Consider the following 14,052-nt stretch of genomic DNA (forward strand, 5'->3'; position numbering starts at 1 on the left):
GCAAAATAAAGACAATGGATTTCAAGAAGGAAGACTTTAGTAAACTCAGGTAGGTAAAGTCCCATGGGAAGCAAGGCTAAGAGAAAAACAATCGAAGACAGTTGGAAGTTTTTCAAAGAGACATTAAAGGCACCAGAGCACACTATTCCACTGCATGGGAAAGATAGAAAGTATAGCAAGAGAAAACCCTGGCTTAACCAGGAGAACTTGAATGATCTAAAAATAAAAATGGAGTAATATAAAAAGCGGAAACTAGAACAAAGTCCAAAGAATGAATATAAACAAATAACACAGGCATGTGATGAGCAACATTAGAAAGGCAAAGGCACAAAATGAGTTCAAACTAGTTAGAGACATAAACGGTAACAAGAAAACATTCCACAGGTTGAACCTCTCTAGTCTGGCACTCTCTGATCTAGCCACATCTGTGGTCCAGAATAATTTTAGTTAGATGGATGTCAAATTATGATGGGTGTGGCCAAGTTTCCTACAGTGCCATAAGGTTTTCTTAGAGCCTCCAGTCCCGGCTCTCTGTGTTGTGTGCTGTTATTTAGTTCCAGTGTACCACTAAATGTCTTGTACGAGCCCAGTAAGTGTTGGAAGTGTTGGTAATGCTGACAGACAATATTGACCTCCTGTGGTTCAACAAATTCTCTGGTTTGGTACCAGACCAGAGAGGTTCAACTTGTACAAATATATTAGAAGCAAGAGGAAGACCAAGGACAGGTTAGGACTACGTCTTAATGAAGAGGAAAAAAATAACAGAAAATGTGGAATGACAGAGCTGCTTAATGATGTCCTTGATTCAGTTTTCACCAGGAAAGCTGGTAGTGATTGGATGCCTAGCATAGTGGATGCTGGAGAAAATGAGGTAGGTTAAGAAGTTAAAATAGGAAAAGAACAAGTAAAAATTACTTAGAAAAATGAGATGTCTGCAAGTCACCAGGTTGATTAATTGCATCCTAGAATTTTCAAGGAGCCGATTGAGGAGGTATCTGAGCCATAATCTATCAACTCTGAAAAGCCTCAGCCTCCAGTGCTGCACCCGCACCCCCAGCCTGTAGGCTATCTGATGGGGTCTCCAGCCAACCATGGCCTGTCTGCAGCTTATCTGGTATCAGGGAACAAGGCTCCAAGGGTCAGCCCCAGCATCCAGTGGCTCCTCTGCAGCTTGCAGGCTCTCTGTGTGGGGATGCAGGTTCTTGGAGCTGCCTCCTGCAGGCTCCTCTCACACCCCCTATTTTCTGCTACCTGTCCAGAGGAGGGACAAGACTCTAAGGGTTGGCTCCAACCTCCAGCCTGTAACCTGTGGGAGGGAAGCGGGTCGCTGCAGCCAAGGGCTGCGAGGGAGGGAAAGGACTTGGGGCACTGGGACTATTTACCGGTGTGCTGGGAGGCAAAATGGCAGAGCCCCAGCCCTGCCGGCCATTCCCTTGGTGCTATAGCTGTCCCTAGTGGACACTCTTCAGGATAGCTCTCTCCAGCAGGCACACTGCTCCCCTGTGGCCACTCTCATATCGCCTCCCTCAGAACAGCAGCCCCTCCCTTTGTATGTTATGGAAAACTGTCCTTTTCCAGGGCTTCTGGTTCTCCTGGCCTAATCAAACCCTGACCTTGCTTTAAGTCAAGAAGAAGCTGCATACCAAATTTGCTGGCCTTAGCACTTACTGTTTAGGAGGAGTTGCTGAACAGATGGATTCACAGACATATATACTCTAATATGATAGATATAGATATAGATATAGATATGATTTTCTTATTAATTAACTAAGGAAATAAAATATAGATGGAAATACTATAAGGTGAGTGCATAATTGGTTGGATAACTGTTCCCAGAGAGTAGTTATCAATAGTTTAAAGTATCCTGGAAGAGCATGTCAAGAGAGGTTCCACAGGAATCAGTTTGGAGACTGGTTCTGTTCAATATCTTCATTAATGATTTAGATAATGGCATAGAGAGTACACTTACAAAGTTTGTTGATGATACCAAGCTGGGAGGTTGCAAATGCTTTGGGAAATAGGAATACAATACACAGTGATCTGGACAAACTAGAGAAATAGTCTGAGGTAAATAGGATGAAATTCAATAAGGACAAATGCACTTAGGGAGAAACAATCAGTTTCACACACACAAAATAGAAAGTGATATCTAGGAAGGAGTACTGCAGAAAGGGATGTAGGGGTCATAGTGGCTACAAGCTACATATGAGTCAACAGTGTGCCACTTGCAAAATAAAGCAAACATCCCTCTGGAATGTATTAATGTAGAAAACATGACCTATGAGAGAAGATTAAAAAAACTGTGTTTATTTAGTCTGGAAAAGAGAAGACTCAGAGGGGACATGATAACAGCTTTCAAGTACCTAAAATATTATTACAAGGAGGAGAGAAAACAATTGTTCCCCTTAACCTCTGATAATAGGACTAAAAGCAATGGGCTTAAATTGTAGCAAGGGATGTTTAGATTGGACACTAAGAAAAACTTCCATACAAGATGGTTAACCACTGGAATATATTGCCTAGGTAGTTTGTGGAATCTCCATAGAAGATTTTTGAGAGGAGGTTAGGCAAACATCTATCAGGGATGATCTAGATCGTGCTTGTTCCTGCCATGAGTGCAGGAAAATGAACTTGATGATCCCTCAAGGTCCCTTCCAGTTCTAACATACTATTGTATTCTATATTTGAAACACACACACACACACACACACACACACACACACACACACACACACACACACACCTGTTTGTTTAAGAACTCCTCCTAAATGGTCAGAGTTAGGACCACCACATTTGATATGCATCTCCCTTTTATCATAACTTAAAGCAAGATTAGGGTTTGGTTGTGCCAAGAAAATGACACAATGGAATGGGATTGTCTTCCACAACATAGAAAGGGAAGGGTCTGATTGGAGGACAGTAATACTGCTGAGTGACCACTAGGGGAATTGAGCACAGGGGACAGCAATACAGCAGAGTGACTACGGGTATGTCTACACTACCCCGCTAGTTCAAACTAGCGGGGTAATGTAGGCATACTGCACTTGCAAATGAAGCCCGGGATTTGAATTTCCCAGGCTTCATTTGCATAAGCCGGGCGCCCCCATTTTTAAATCCCGGCTGGTTCGAACCCCGTGCCGTGCTGCTACACGCGGCACGAACTAGGTAGTTCGAACTCGGCTTTCTAGTTCAAACTACCGTTACTCCTCGTGGAATGAGGAGTAACGGTAGTTCGAACTAGGATGCCTAGTTCGAACTACCTAGTTCGTGCCGCGTGCAGCCGCGCGGCACGGGGTTCGAACCAGCCGGGATTTAAAAATGGCGACGCCTGGCTTATGTAAATGAAGCCCGGGAAATTCAAATCCTGGGCTTCATTTGCAAGTGTGGGATCCCTACATTACCCCGCTAGTTCGAACTAGCGGGGTAGTGTAGACATACCCTACAAGTGGATGACCACACCAGCCAGAAAGTGGTCAGCTGTGGCAAGGGTTTGCCATTTTGCCAGCCTTCGGAAAAGGTAAGTGTCACTACACTCCCAACCTCTCTCCTCAGCCCTCATGACTATAGACTATGGAGCACGAGCATGTTGGCTGGTTGGGGGGAACCAGACAGCTCCCTCCATCAGGAGCTGCTGGTTGAGGGGGGCAGCACAGCCCCCATCCCCTGCGCGGAGTCACCAGCCCCCATCTCCATGAGAAGCCAGTGTTTGGGGCCAGACAGCTCTGACCCAGCCCCTCCCCCTGGGAGGTGGTGACAGGAGGGCTGAGCAGCCCATCCCTGCTACCCCCGGGAGCTTTTGGGGGTGCTGGGTAAGCTGGCATGTGTGGGGGAGAGGGCAGACAACTCCCACTCCAGGAACCATGGGTCTTGGGGGGGGGGGATATTCAGTACAGTTCTGGCCCCCTGAGAGAAGCCACAACTGGAGCAGCCCCACCCTTGCCACCATGGCTGGCCCTGGTTTGCGCCACTCACTTCCCAGCTTCATGGCCTGAGTTCCTTGGCCTGAGACCCTGCTCCCTGATTCCTATACACACCCCTTTCCTTGAGCACCTCCATATTTTCCACACCCTACCTTGACTCCTGCACCCCATCTCCTTACCTGGGTCCCCCCATACCACACACCTCCTGCCTCGAGTTCCCTGCCCTAAGTCCTATGCTCTGAGTCCCCTTTATAATTATCTTGTATATGTTTTTTTTAGGATATGTCAATCAGAGGATTCCTAATGAATAGATAATCTCAGATTAATGAAGCAATTTTAGAAGCAACGGAAGAATATGCTATTCCTTCATAGCCACATAGTACATAAGTATTCATCAGGTAGAAGGAGACCACATGAAAGAAAACCTAAAACATTAGAAGATAAGAAAAATTCTTGAGGTCTAATTTTTTTTTATAATAATTGAATGTAATTCCTTTCATATGTAACAAAAACAATAATATTTAGAAACAAAGGTCAGCTTTTGACCCTCTACAACATTTTATGCTTCGTGGCTTTAAAAATGTATTTATTTGTAAGTCCTGTTTCTTCACCTATTTATTTCCCTTGACATCTTTTCAGTAACCTTTCAGTGTTCAACTGTAATGTTTTCTGCTATTTGATAAAGCTATTGTATGGATTATGATCTGTTACTCTACTGCATTCCTATGTCATTTATTCTGATTTTATGGTGCAAAAAATGAGATGAGAATCCTGCCAGTGCCTGCACTTTCTCTGTTCTCTCTTTCCAAATGTAAGCTACTACATCAATCTACACTGTGTAATGCCACTGAAGTCAATGGAGTTATGCTGACGTGAAGCAGGTATAACAGAAGAGAGCCCGTAGCATTATCATACTCATGTTAGTAATAAAACGTATTCTTTCCTTTTACACCATACTATACAATATAAAAACAAATGCATTATTAATCTTGATTGGGAGAACAAAAATGCTGCTATTTACCTTATATCGCTTTCCCAGACCCGATTTTCATCCAAATCTTCAATAAACTTCTCTCCTTTCATCCAGTAAATTAAAGGACTGACATCCCCACTATATCCAAAGAAAGCTCGGCAGGTTAGGTTAGCAGAATTGCCTGTTACAGAGAATTAAAGAGAACAGGTTATTTTAAAATTTACAAAAACGTTTAATTTTTGGATCAGCTTCTGAAAATCTTTAAAGCTCTTATATTAATTTGCAAAAATCCTGAATTTGCACATATAGAGATTTTTAGTTTAATTTCCAGCCATGTTTAACTAACACATTATTTAGAGTAAAAAAAGTAAGAAAAATATATGGAAATAGGACCATATGTTGTATTATTTCAATGATGGCATGTCTACACAACAGTGTTATTTCAAAATAATTTTGAAATAATGGGCTTTTTACTCCAAGGCTATATCTAGACTATGGAGTTTTTCCAGGATACTGGAGGAATCCTGGAAAAACTCCGCCACATCCAGGGAACGCGTCTACTCTTCCAACATTTTTTGCAGAAAAGCAGATGCACTCTTTCGGAAGCCCTGTCTTCCTTGTGCTGTGAGGAAGAAGGGCTCTTCTGAAGGAGGAGGTTTTTTCAAAATTTGGCCCAGTGTAGATGGGCCAAATTTTGGAAAAGCCTCCTCCAACAAAACTATTGGTAAAAGGTATGCAAATTGCGGAGCACAATTTGCATACCTTTTTCCAATAAAAAGTGGCAGTTTAAACATAGTCCAACTTCTTTGACCCTCATTTCATGAAGAGTAAGGGAAGTCAAAGGAACAGTGCCAAAAGCTGAATTAAGGTACTTAAAAAGTTGAGCTACGCAATTAACAAAGCTGAAGTTGTGTATCTTTAATTTGACTTTAGACCACAGTGTAGATATACCCTCAGTTTGGGTTTATAAGGAATGCAGGATCAAGTCTGTATCAACTTACTAGTGTGCTGATTTGCCTAAGATAAAAATAGACTAGACATTGGGCTACTTCTATAATTTTCTATTAAAAATAGGTACAAGTTATGAAAATAATATATTTTCAGTCAAATCTGTGTTTGCTTAAATTCACAGTAGTTACTATAATGTACCCTGTGGACTCATTTCTATTTCCATTGCCAAGATATGGCCATTAAAACAGGCAGAGGTGCTTGTTCCCTGTTATATTAGACCCACAGAGAACTGTCAGTAGGCAATCATTATGTGGAAACCAAGGTATTAGTCACCTTCCTTAGCCCAGCAACCTCACTGAGTCATGAACATCAAATGTAATGAATAATATATATGTGTATTTATTCCCTATTTTGTGAGCCACATTTTAAAATATGAAGAGACATGCACACAAAGGAAACCGGAATACCACATGCAAAATTCAACTTAGTTAATGTTACTGCATAAACCTTAATGTGTAAAGTTTCTGATTTGGTTTGATTTAATTGTGCGACTTTAACATTACATTAATTTAGTTTCACACAGAAAAGAAGTGATACTTCACCACATATACTGTCACATGAAAGTGACTAATTGATAATACTGGCTAGAATTAGACATACTGCACCCATGTGCACTGTTCAGTGTTCCAATTCACCTCCATAGACAACTTGGTATCAACTCTTCTAAACCATTGTGTGTGGTTTTCCCTGATGATCACTATTTATCTAGAAATACGTGGGTGGTCTCAGGAGTCAGGGCCTGTTCCTTCTCACATCAGGGAATATTATCACTGATTCTTTGGGCCTCGCCCTAAACCAAGAGCACCAAACTTATTTTCAATCTATGTTTTCAGTTTGTGGTCTTCGGTGTCTGAAGTCCATCAGACTAACCACACTGCCTCTAAGGCCTGGTCTATACTAGACCAAGGAAGCTGGCTTAAGGTACTGAACTCCAGCTATGCAAAATGCATAGCTAGAGTTGGCTTAACTCACACAGTGAGAGGCCAATGGGAGGAAATGCTCCCATCGGCTTTCCTTACTCCTTGCAGAAGGAGGAGTACAGCAGTGACTGCCCTCAGTGTTCAATTTACGGGTCTATACTAGATCCACTCAAACACTAGAAGATTGACCTCCGGAGCATCAATTGTCTGTTAAATATAGACATGCCCTAAGAGAGATACAAACAGCTGAAAATCGTGGGCCCATTTGCAGAGTAAGGTATTACTTGGTATGGGTTAATGGAGATGATCTGGTACTTAGGGAGCACATGAAATGAATAAACATTTGCACAACTTATTTCCATTTGCATTTGGAAACAACTGCTTTCTTGGGGCACCCTACCTTATGTGCCACCTTGTTATCCCCTTTCCTCAGTGAGAGAGATTTGCTGATGTTAAACTGGGTGTCAACTTCCTGTCACTCCAGTCTGCTAGCCCCACAAACAATCTTCTCAGAAGCTCTTCCAGACTGTACTTTGGCTTCAAGGCTAACTTGAGATGCACCCGTAACCCCATGTCACCTTTAAGTGTGTCCTCCTGTAATATCCAGCCTGTCATTGGACACTCACAGACAGAAGCGTACTGGTAATCAAAATAGGCCCAGGAAATGGGTTGAGAATGGCCCTCTCCATGACATCACCCCTGCGTGCCCCTCAAGCCCCGCTCCCTTTCCCAGAGTCATGTCCAGCATGCAGCGCAGGCAGCGGGTTGGGCTCTGTGTGCTGCATACAGAGCGGATACGGAGCTGCTTGGAGTGAGGGGCAATGGTGTGCAGACACGACAGCCCACCGGATGATGGCCCAATGGGATATTCCCGGTATCCCACCGGGCCAGTCTGCCCCTGCTCTCAGAAATCATCAATTTTGCTGCCTCCAAAGAAACAATGTACATACCAGCCTATTTGGTTGAGGATATGCCCTTTGCTTAATATTATAGCACTGATATGTATGTATAGTACAAGAAGGGAATAAATTCATTAAGTAGGAAGGGCGAGTCCAGATTCAGATGAGTATTGTGTAAGAATAATGTAAACAACAGAGGGTAAAAATAAAACAAGAGACTCATCATTTTAACAAGCTAAAACCTTTGTCTAAGGTATGTTTCTCACCCAAAGCAACCTCTCATCAGCACCAGACACCTGGGCCAGAATCCAACTTTTATGAATGCAAAAAGCACAGTCCTTTTTGCTCCCTTCTTGATGCATAAGAAGGGGTTCTTTTCTCTTCTGATAGTTCAGCAGCCTTTGAAATGGATCCTTTTGAAGTGTACCTCCATAGGTAAGATCCTCCTCCTCCATCACTGATTCTCTAGTGTGCCATCACCATACAATTTCCACATCCTCCTGTTAATTTGTTTTTCCTATGCACTTGACTGACAAATATAACTCCCATTGTACATGACTCACAACCTGTATTTATATTAGAGGTGGGGAGATAACTGTTCCTCCCTTGTCTGGAAGGAAACATGTATCTACCTGTGTTTAGTGTTTATAGCTTAATATCAATAAGGATCCATTATACAGCAGTTAATAAATATATTTCATGATGATAGCAATTACCAGTATGTTACTGGCTTTCATTTGATGCCTCACATAACATTCCTTACAGGGGAATATTATGACAACAACATGTTAGCAGTAGTGAGTTTATGAGCTTTGGTAAGAGTGGCTGACAACAGTGAATCACCAATGGGCCTCTGTGTCACAACCGCATGATAGCCAGATGGATAACTTTTTGATAAGAGTCTTATCTATCAAAATTTATTTTCAGTTTTTGAGGAAAACATCTGGCTTCCAGCATGGCTGACCTATTCACAGACCTATAAGGAATAAAATCTTGCAATCAAAGTTTACATTTTTTAAAGGCAAGAATCACTTTTTACCTTCTTTCAGCTGTCTGGCAAGTGGATTACCATTGGTCACTCTGTGGAAGCTTACTTGTATTCAGTGCAAGATTTCAGACCATATCCTCCTAAGCATACTCAGAGAAATTCCATGACACATGTTGCCATGTGTGGTATTGCTAAACATGACTATCATAATGGCATACGTGTCCAAACCATTGGCACAGGGAAGAGGAGAAGATTAATCTAATACCCAGAAAGCAAGACATGGAATTCCTGAATAATGAAGCAATTGCGGTGATGTCACACAATATAAAACAAAGTCCTAAACACAAATTATGTGAATTCTACAGGAGCAAAAGGGGGATGAATACGCCTCCATGGCCAATTGCAGTTTGGGTGTTCCATACACACATATCCTGCCCTTCACCTCCTCCTAGCTCCCAAAATCCACTGCAGACTGCGGCTGCATGGAGACACCATGGTACAAAGCTCTGCAGGAGGTGCAGATTTTCTAAAGCCTGACGTAATTTGAGGGGAATGAGTTGAGAGTTAGAAGCTCAGCTAACATGAGACAAATACAGAATACAACTTGATAAGCTTTTAAGATGTACCTTTGTAACTAATCTTTCTTGATGAGTTTAGGCAGTGCACATAACTTCTCACAGCAATTCTGAAGCATGATTATAGAAATGTCCTCTTATTTTCTACAGCATTCCTCAGCTGTCACGTTACTTTTTCCATGACACCTACCTTGACTCTGTCTAGTCTTCTAGGGAATACTGCCTTTTTACTTACTCTAAGAGTATGCTGTGTTCCTCATTTTAATATCCAGGAAGTATGAGATAAAATTAACTATTGACTATCATTCCCAACAGAAGGCTAGTGAGAACCAGTTGCCCCAGCACTAGCTAGCTCCTGCTAGCAGAGCTTTGTCAGGAAGTTTAGCAAGAGGAGGGACAAAGGTGGCATAAAACTAGGGTAATCCCTGGCAGTATAATTATTATAAAAAAATAACAAGGAAAATAATTTGTGGTAATTGTGCCAATGGCCACTTCCTATTCATTCACACCCAGCCACTGTTTTTTTAGTGCTCTCAAGAAGTAGGAAGGCTCCTCACTCATTTGTCTAATCCAAAGTACTTTTCCTTTAGCGGACAATAAGTGCCACTATGGCATTATCCAACTTCATCTTAAAAGTGAGCATGCCACTCACTGAATCACCAACACTCCAGCCCCATGGATTTTTCCAGGAGCTTTCCTACCAAGTACAAGCCCAGTCCAATATTTCTTAGTTTACGAAACCTGATAGGATCACAGCCAGAAGTAGTTTGGCTGCTGGCCAATTTACTCCTGAAGCCTCAAGGTTCAGAGCCACAGGAATGCTGATCTCCTGCAGTTGGCAGGAACCTACTGCACTGATTTTTGTACTCATTGGGCTGTATGCCATTTAATAGAGCACATTAAATAAATGCCGACACACAGACATTAAACACTGTATTTTGTTAAGAAAAAACAACATGTTAGAAAAGCAAAAGTTTAAAAGACTGAGGCTTTTCCCTGACTAAACTCTTAGGGATTTTCCTTCCATGCATAAAATATTAAGTATGCTTTTAGACACAGAATTTAAAGTTACTATTCAGCATGACATGTTTATGTATGGAAAAGAAACGAGGAAGGATATACTGTTCCTTAGTAAAACTGTGCAGATTTCTGCAGTCGCATAGTAATATATCAGGTGTTCATCTTTAAATTCATATATTCTTTCTATCAGAGCAGAGCTTCAAACTAAATTCATTGGAAATGTGACTAGCAGGTCATCAGGAAGAATTCCTGTGACCTGCTCCCACTACTACAGACCTTGCTTATTCCTTTGAGCTATTAGCTAATTCGAGAGGTGGAAAGTTGTCAGCTGGACAATCTCACTAAGGGTTGCTTGCCTCTCTCAGATAGTCTATTTTCCTCCCTCTGCTCTGGCAGAATCTGAATTTCATAAGGATGGACACATAGGTGTCAGTTGGGAGATGGTGTGGGAATCCTGCAGCCACACTGAGGGGGACATCAATAGGTTAGTAAAGCAATGTTGTAAGGTTATATCTTGTGCATTGCCCTCCATGGTTGCTCCTCTATCAGATTTAATCATATTCACGGTGTGCTACAGGGCTGTTGGCTTTGTTTTTTCTGTGGGAGTAGGAATTTGGAGAAAGAGGATGGAGAACAAGTTTATCTAGAGGGTAGAAAGTTCTTCCTGGACTTTTGGATGTAATGATTGGTATGTTTTACAATTTTTGTTGAGGATAACTAATTATTAGATGAACATGTTTGCAAACCTATGTAAGTAAACTAACTCTAGATGCTTTTCCTTTAGCCAACTTACAAAACAGCCCCAGAGCTGATCATTCTGAAACACCCACCTTTAAGCATTTAATCTTGTAGCTTATAATTGTTTAAAGTTTTAAACAGCTGAAAAAATGGATTGATGATAGTGCACATCTAACAATAAGTAGGCATGTTATGGTCACTTTGAATGCAGCCATCTTTAATTTTTTTTGTCAATGCAGGATTACTACTTTTTTATAGTCTGTCTTTTTAAAGAGTTGCAATCCATGTTTAAATTTGTTAACAAGGGCATCCACCTCTCTCTGTGTGTTTTGCTGCAGCACCTCATGAAATCTCAACATAATGGTTTCTCTGCATGGGTCCCGAGTAATGGTTTTACTTTGTGCACTTCACTAGAAAGGGCCCAAAATGTGAGATGAGAATTATTAAAGTGAGACGGCTACTCAAGCAGCAAATAAATGCTATAGAGGAAAGACAAAAGAGAGAGAGAGAAAAAAAAAAAGCTGAACTGTTTCACTGGCAAAGAGTGAGGCTGAATGCCGATTAAGGTAAAGAACTGGAACTTTATAAAAAAATGCATTGCTCTGTCCATGTGGCTGATTTGCTTCCAGCGTGGCTCTTTACCCCCTTATTACTTGCTTCTCTGGTGTCCCATCAATAATAGTACAAGCAGGGATTATGGGCCTTCTGTCTCCAGTTCAAATAACAATGCTATATTAATGTTTTGTGCCTTGCAGTATAAACCTGTTGTTTATGTTCAAATAAGAATAAAATCAATTTAAGGGATCATCAACAAAGCTGCACACATCATCTGCATTCGTCTGCTTTGTCTCTAGTTCTGAAGATGAACATGTTCTTGCTTGACTTCTGTAAAAGCTAGAAGCAATAGCACTAAATGCTTCTTCAGCTTCCTGTGATAAAAGTGTACTGTCAGATCCAAACAACTGGGTTCACAATGAGACACTTGGAAATTGATCAAAAACATTTTGCAATCTAAAATGGGAACTACTCTTGTTCTTCAACACACATTTTATCAGGCCAGAATGTTAGAAAGACCCTGCCACAAAATGCATGAATTTGAAACTGGAAAATCCCACCATGGGAGACAACGCTTATTTTATGTACTATACTTCTCCAGTGTTTTAGACATTTTCAAGCTTTTGCTATAGTAGCTCCTCTCCACTAGAGGACACTGTCTGTCTTTTTAACAACAAAGCCTTTTGTTTAATCAGAAGAAATTGCCCATTGTATAAGCTCTAATTAAAAACATCAGCATCCAGAGAACCTGCTAGTTGCAATTAGCAACTAGTGAATGTTTTGTGCTTGAGTAAAATGTCATATTGTACGGGCAGTTTAAATTACATTTGCATCATTAGTCATACATGTTAGAATACACTGTGATGGCATTCATATTACCCTTTGATTTGATAGACTGAAGGACAACCACTTCTGCAAGAAGTAATGCTAATCTGAAGATATCTTCTGAAACTGCAACTTATCAGAATCCTCCAAGGTGTATTGCACAGCTGATGTGTGAGACAGTCATGCCCAGCATCCAGTAACAATGAGGGACAAAAGAGTGGATGTTCTAAGTTGTGCTGGAATAGTAAAGTCTTGCTACTGTATGCTGCAATGGTTACAACATGATACGTAGATGCGAAGGCAAGCTTTATGTTTATTTTTATAGGTTACACTACAGTGTTAAGCAAACAACAGTTACTCTGTCAAGATAGACAGGAGCAAAATCTCTCTTGCTATTTTTCAGTCACATGCCCAAACTCAGAGCCCGCTTTTTCAAAATATGCATGTTTCCCTGGTACTGGAAAAAATTAACAGCCTTCCAAAATGAAGGCTGCAGCACCATTAAATTCCCAGATGCTAAGCTGGGTAGCAACTCACAACAAACCTAAACACAGTTTGGACCTGTCTTGACAAAAATCTCTTAGAAGCAGAGCAGGCAGGGTATTGATACTGCATCAATTTCCAAAGAAATCTGACATTCAATGCAGGTTGCCACACGGATTGTTTTAAGCACTGTGGAAAGTGATGCCAGCATTTACAGCCATGAGGTTTAATCATATTTTAAATAATTGATGTTTATTCCTTCAGAGCAGAACTCTGTAGAAATGCTAACTGCTTGTTTGCCTCAACCTACTACTATGCTGCTCTGCAATTTGCACACATATTTTGTTACCTGCTGCGTCCATCCTTAGAAAATGCTAAATATTTTGGTGTTCTCTTCACATGTTAAGTTAGATCCAGTTATATCACACTGCTAAATATTGGAAAGTATTATGTCCTAAGCTTAATACTGGGGCCTGTGAACACCTAAATATCAGGCTTAGTTTTCCAATTGACTTCTGGGGAGGCCTTGGGAAATCACTAGATTACTGTGTCTCATTTCCCAGTATCCTGAAAATGTATTGACCCCTGAGGATTAATGAATTCAACAGATTGAGTATGTAGGTGTTAGGGATTATAATTAAACAATTTTTATGGAAACCTGGCATGAAGTGTCTGCATGCAGTTACATACACATGTGTCTGAATTAAAACACCTGTCTGTATTTTTGAACAGTACAAAGCCTAGGATGCAAAACTTGTTTGTGGAGAGGGTTGAATTTCATAATTAATTATTTTTCTTGGGACAGAACATACATGTAGATGTACATACTATTCTTGTTCCACAGCAGATTTCCAACTATTATCAGTGTGGTTTTGGAGTAGGATGTAACTTTGAAATATTAACAACAATTGTGGTTATTATTAATTAAGATTGGCTTATTTTTCATATGGATAATTTTGGTTGAAAAACCAGAAACTTTAAAACCTCAATTTTCAGGGTTTGTTTTTAATGAAAATACATTTTTTCATGTAAAGTTGAAGCTTTTTTGGGAAAAAATCATTTAGTTGAAAACATTTTCCTGGTAAAATAGCTTTGATGGAAGATTTTAGACCACCTCTACTAGTTATTCCGTACCGTATTGTTCC

General features: G+C 40.8%; 1 protein-coding gene across 5 annotated transcripts in view; it reads right to left on the reverse strand.

Moving 5' to 3' along the window:
- IL1RAPL1 (interleukin 1 receptor accessory protein like 1) overlaps nucleotides 1-14,052 on the reverse strand; it is a 1,160,102-nt gene that overhangs the window by 52,855 nt on the left and 1,093,195 nt on the right. For all 5 annotated transcript variants that reach the window (XM_075913277.1, XM_075913279.1, XM_075913280.1 and 2 more), the window contains one exon: nucleotides 4,942-5,074. In XM_075913277.1, the coding sequence (XP_075769392.1) occupies nucleotides 4,942-5,074 (133 nt within the window). The remainder of the gene's footprint in view (nucleotides 1-4,941; nucleotides 5,075-14,052) is intronic.

The sequence above is a fragment of the Pelodiscus sinensis genome, chromosome 1 (genome assembly GCF_049634645.1).
Source record: "Pelodiscus sinensis isolate JC-2024 chromosome 1, ASM4963464v1, whole genome shotgun sequence".
NCBI classification, from domain to species: Eukaryota; Metazoa; Chordata; order Testudines; family Trionychidae; genus Pelodiscus; species Pelodiscus sinensis.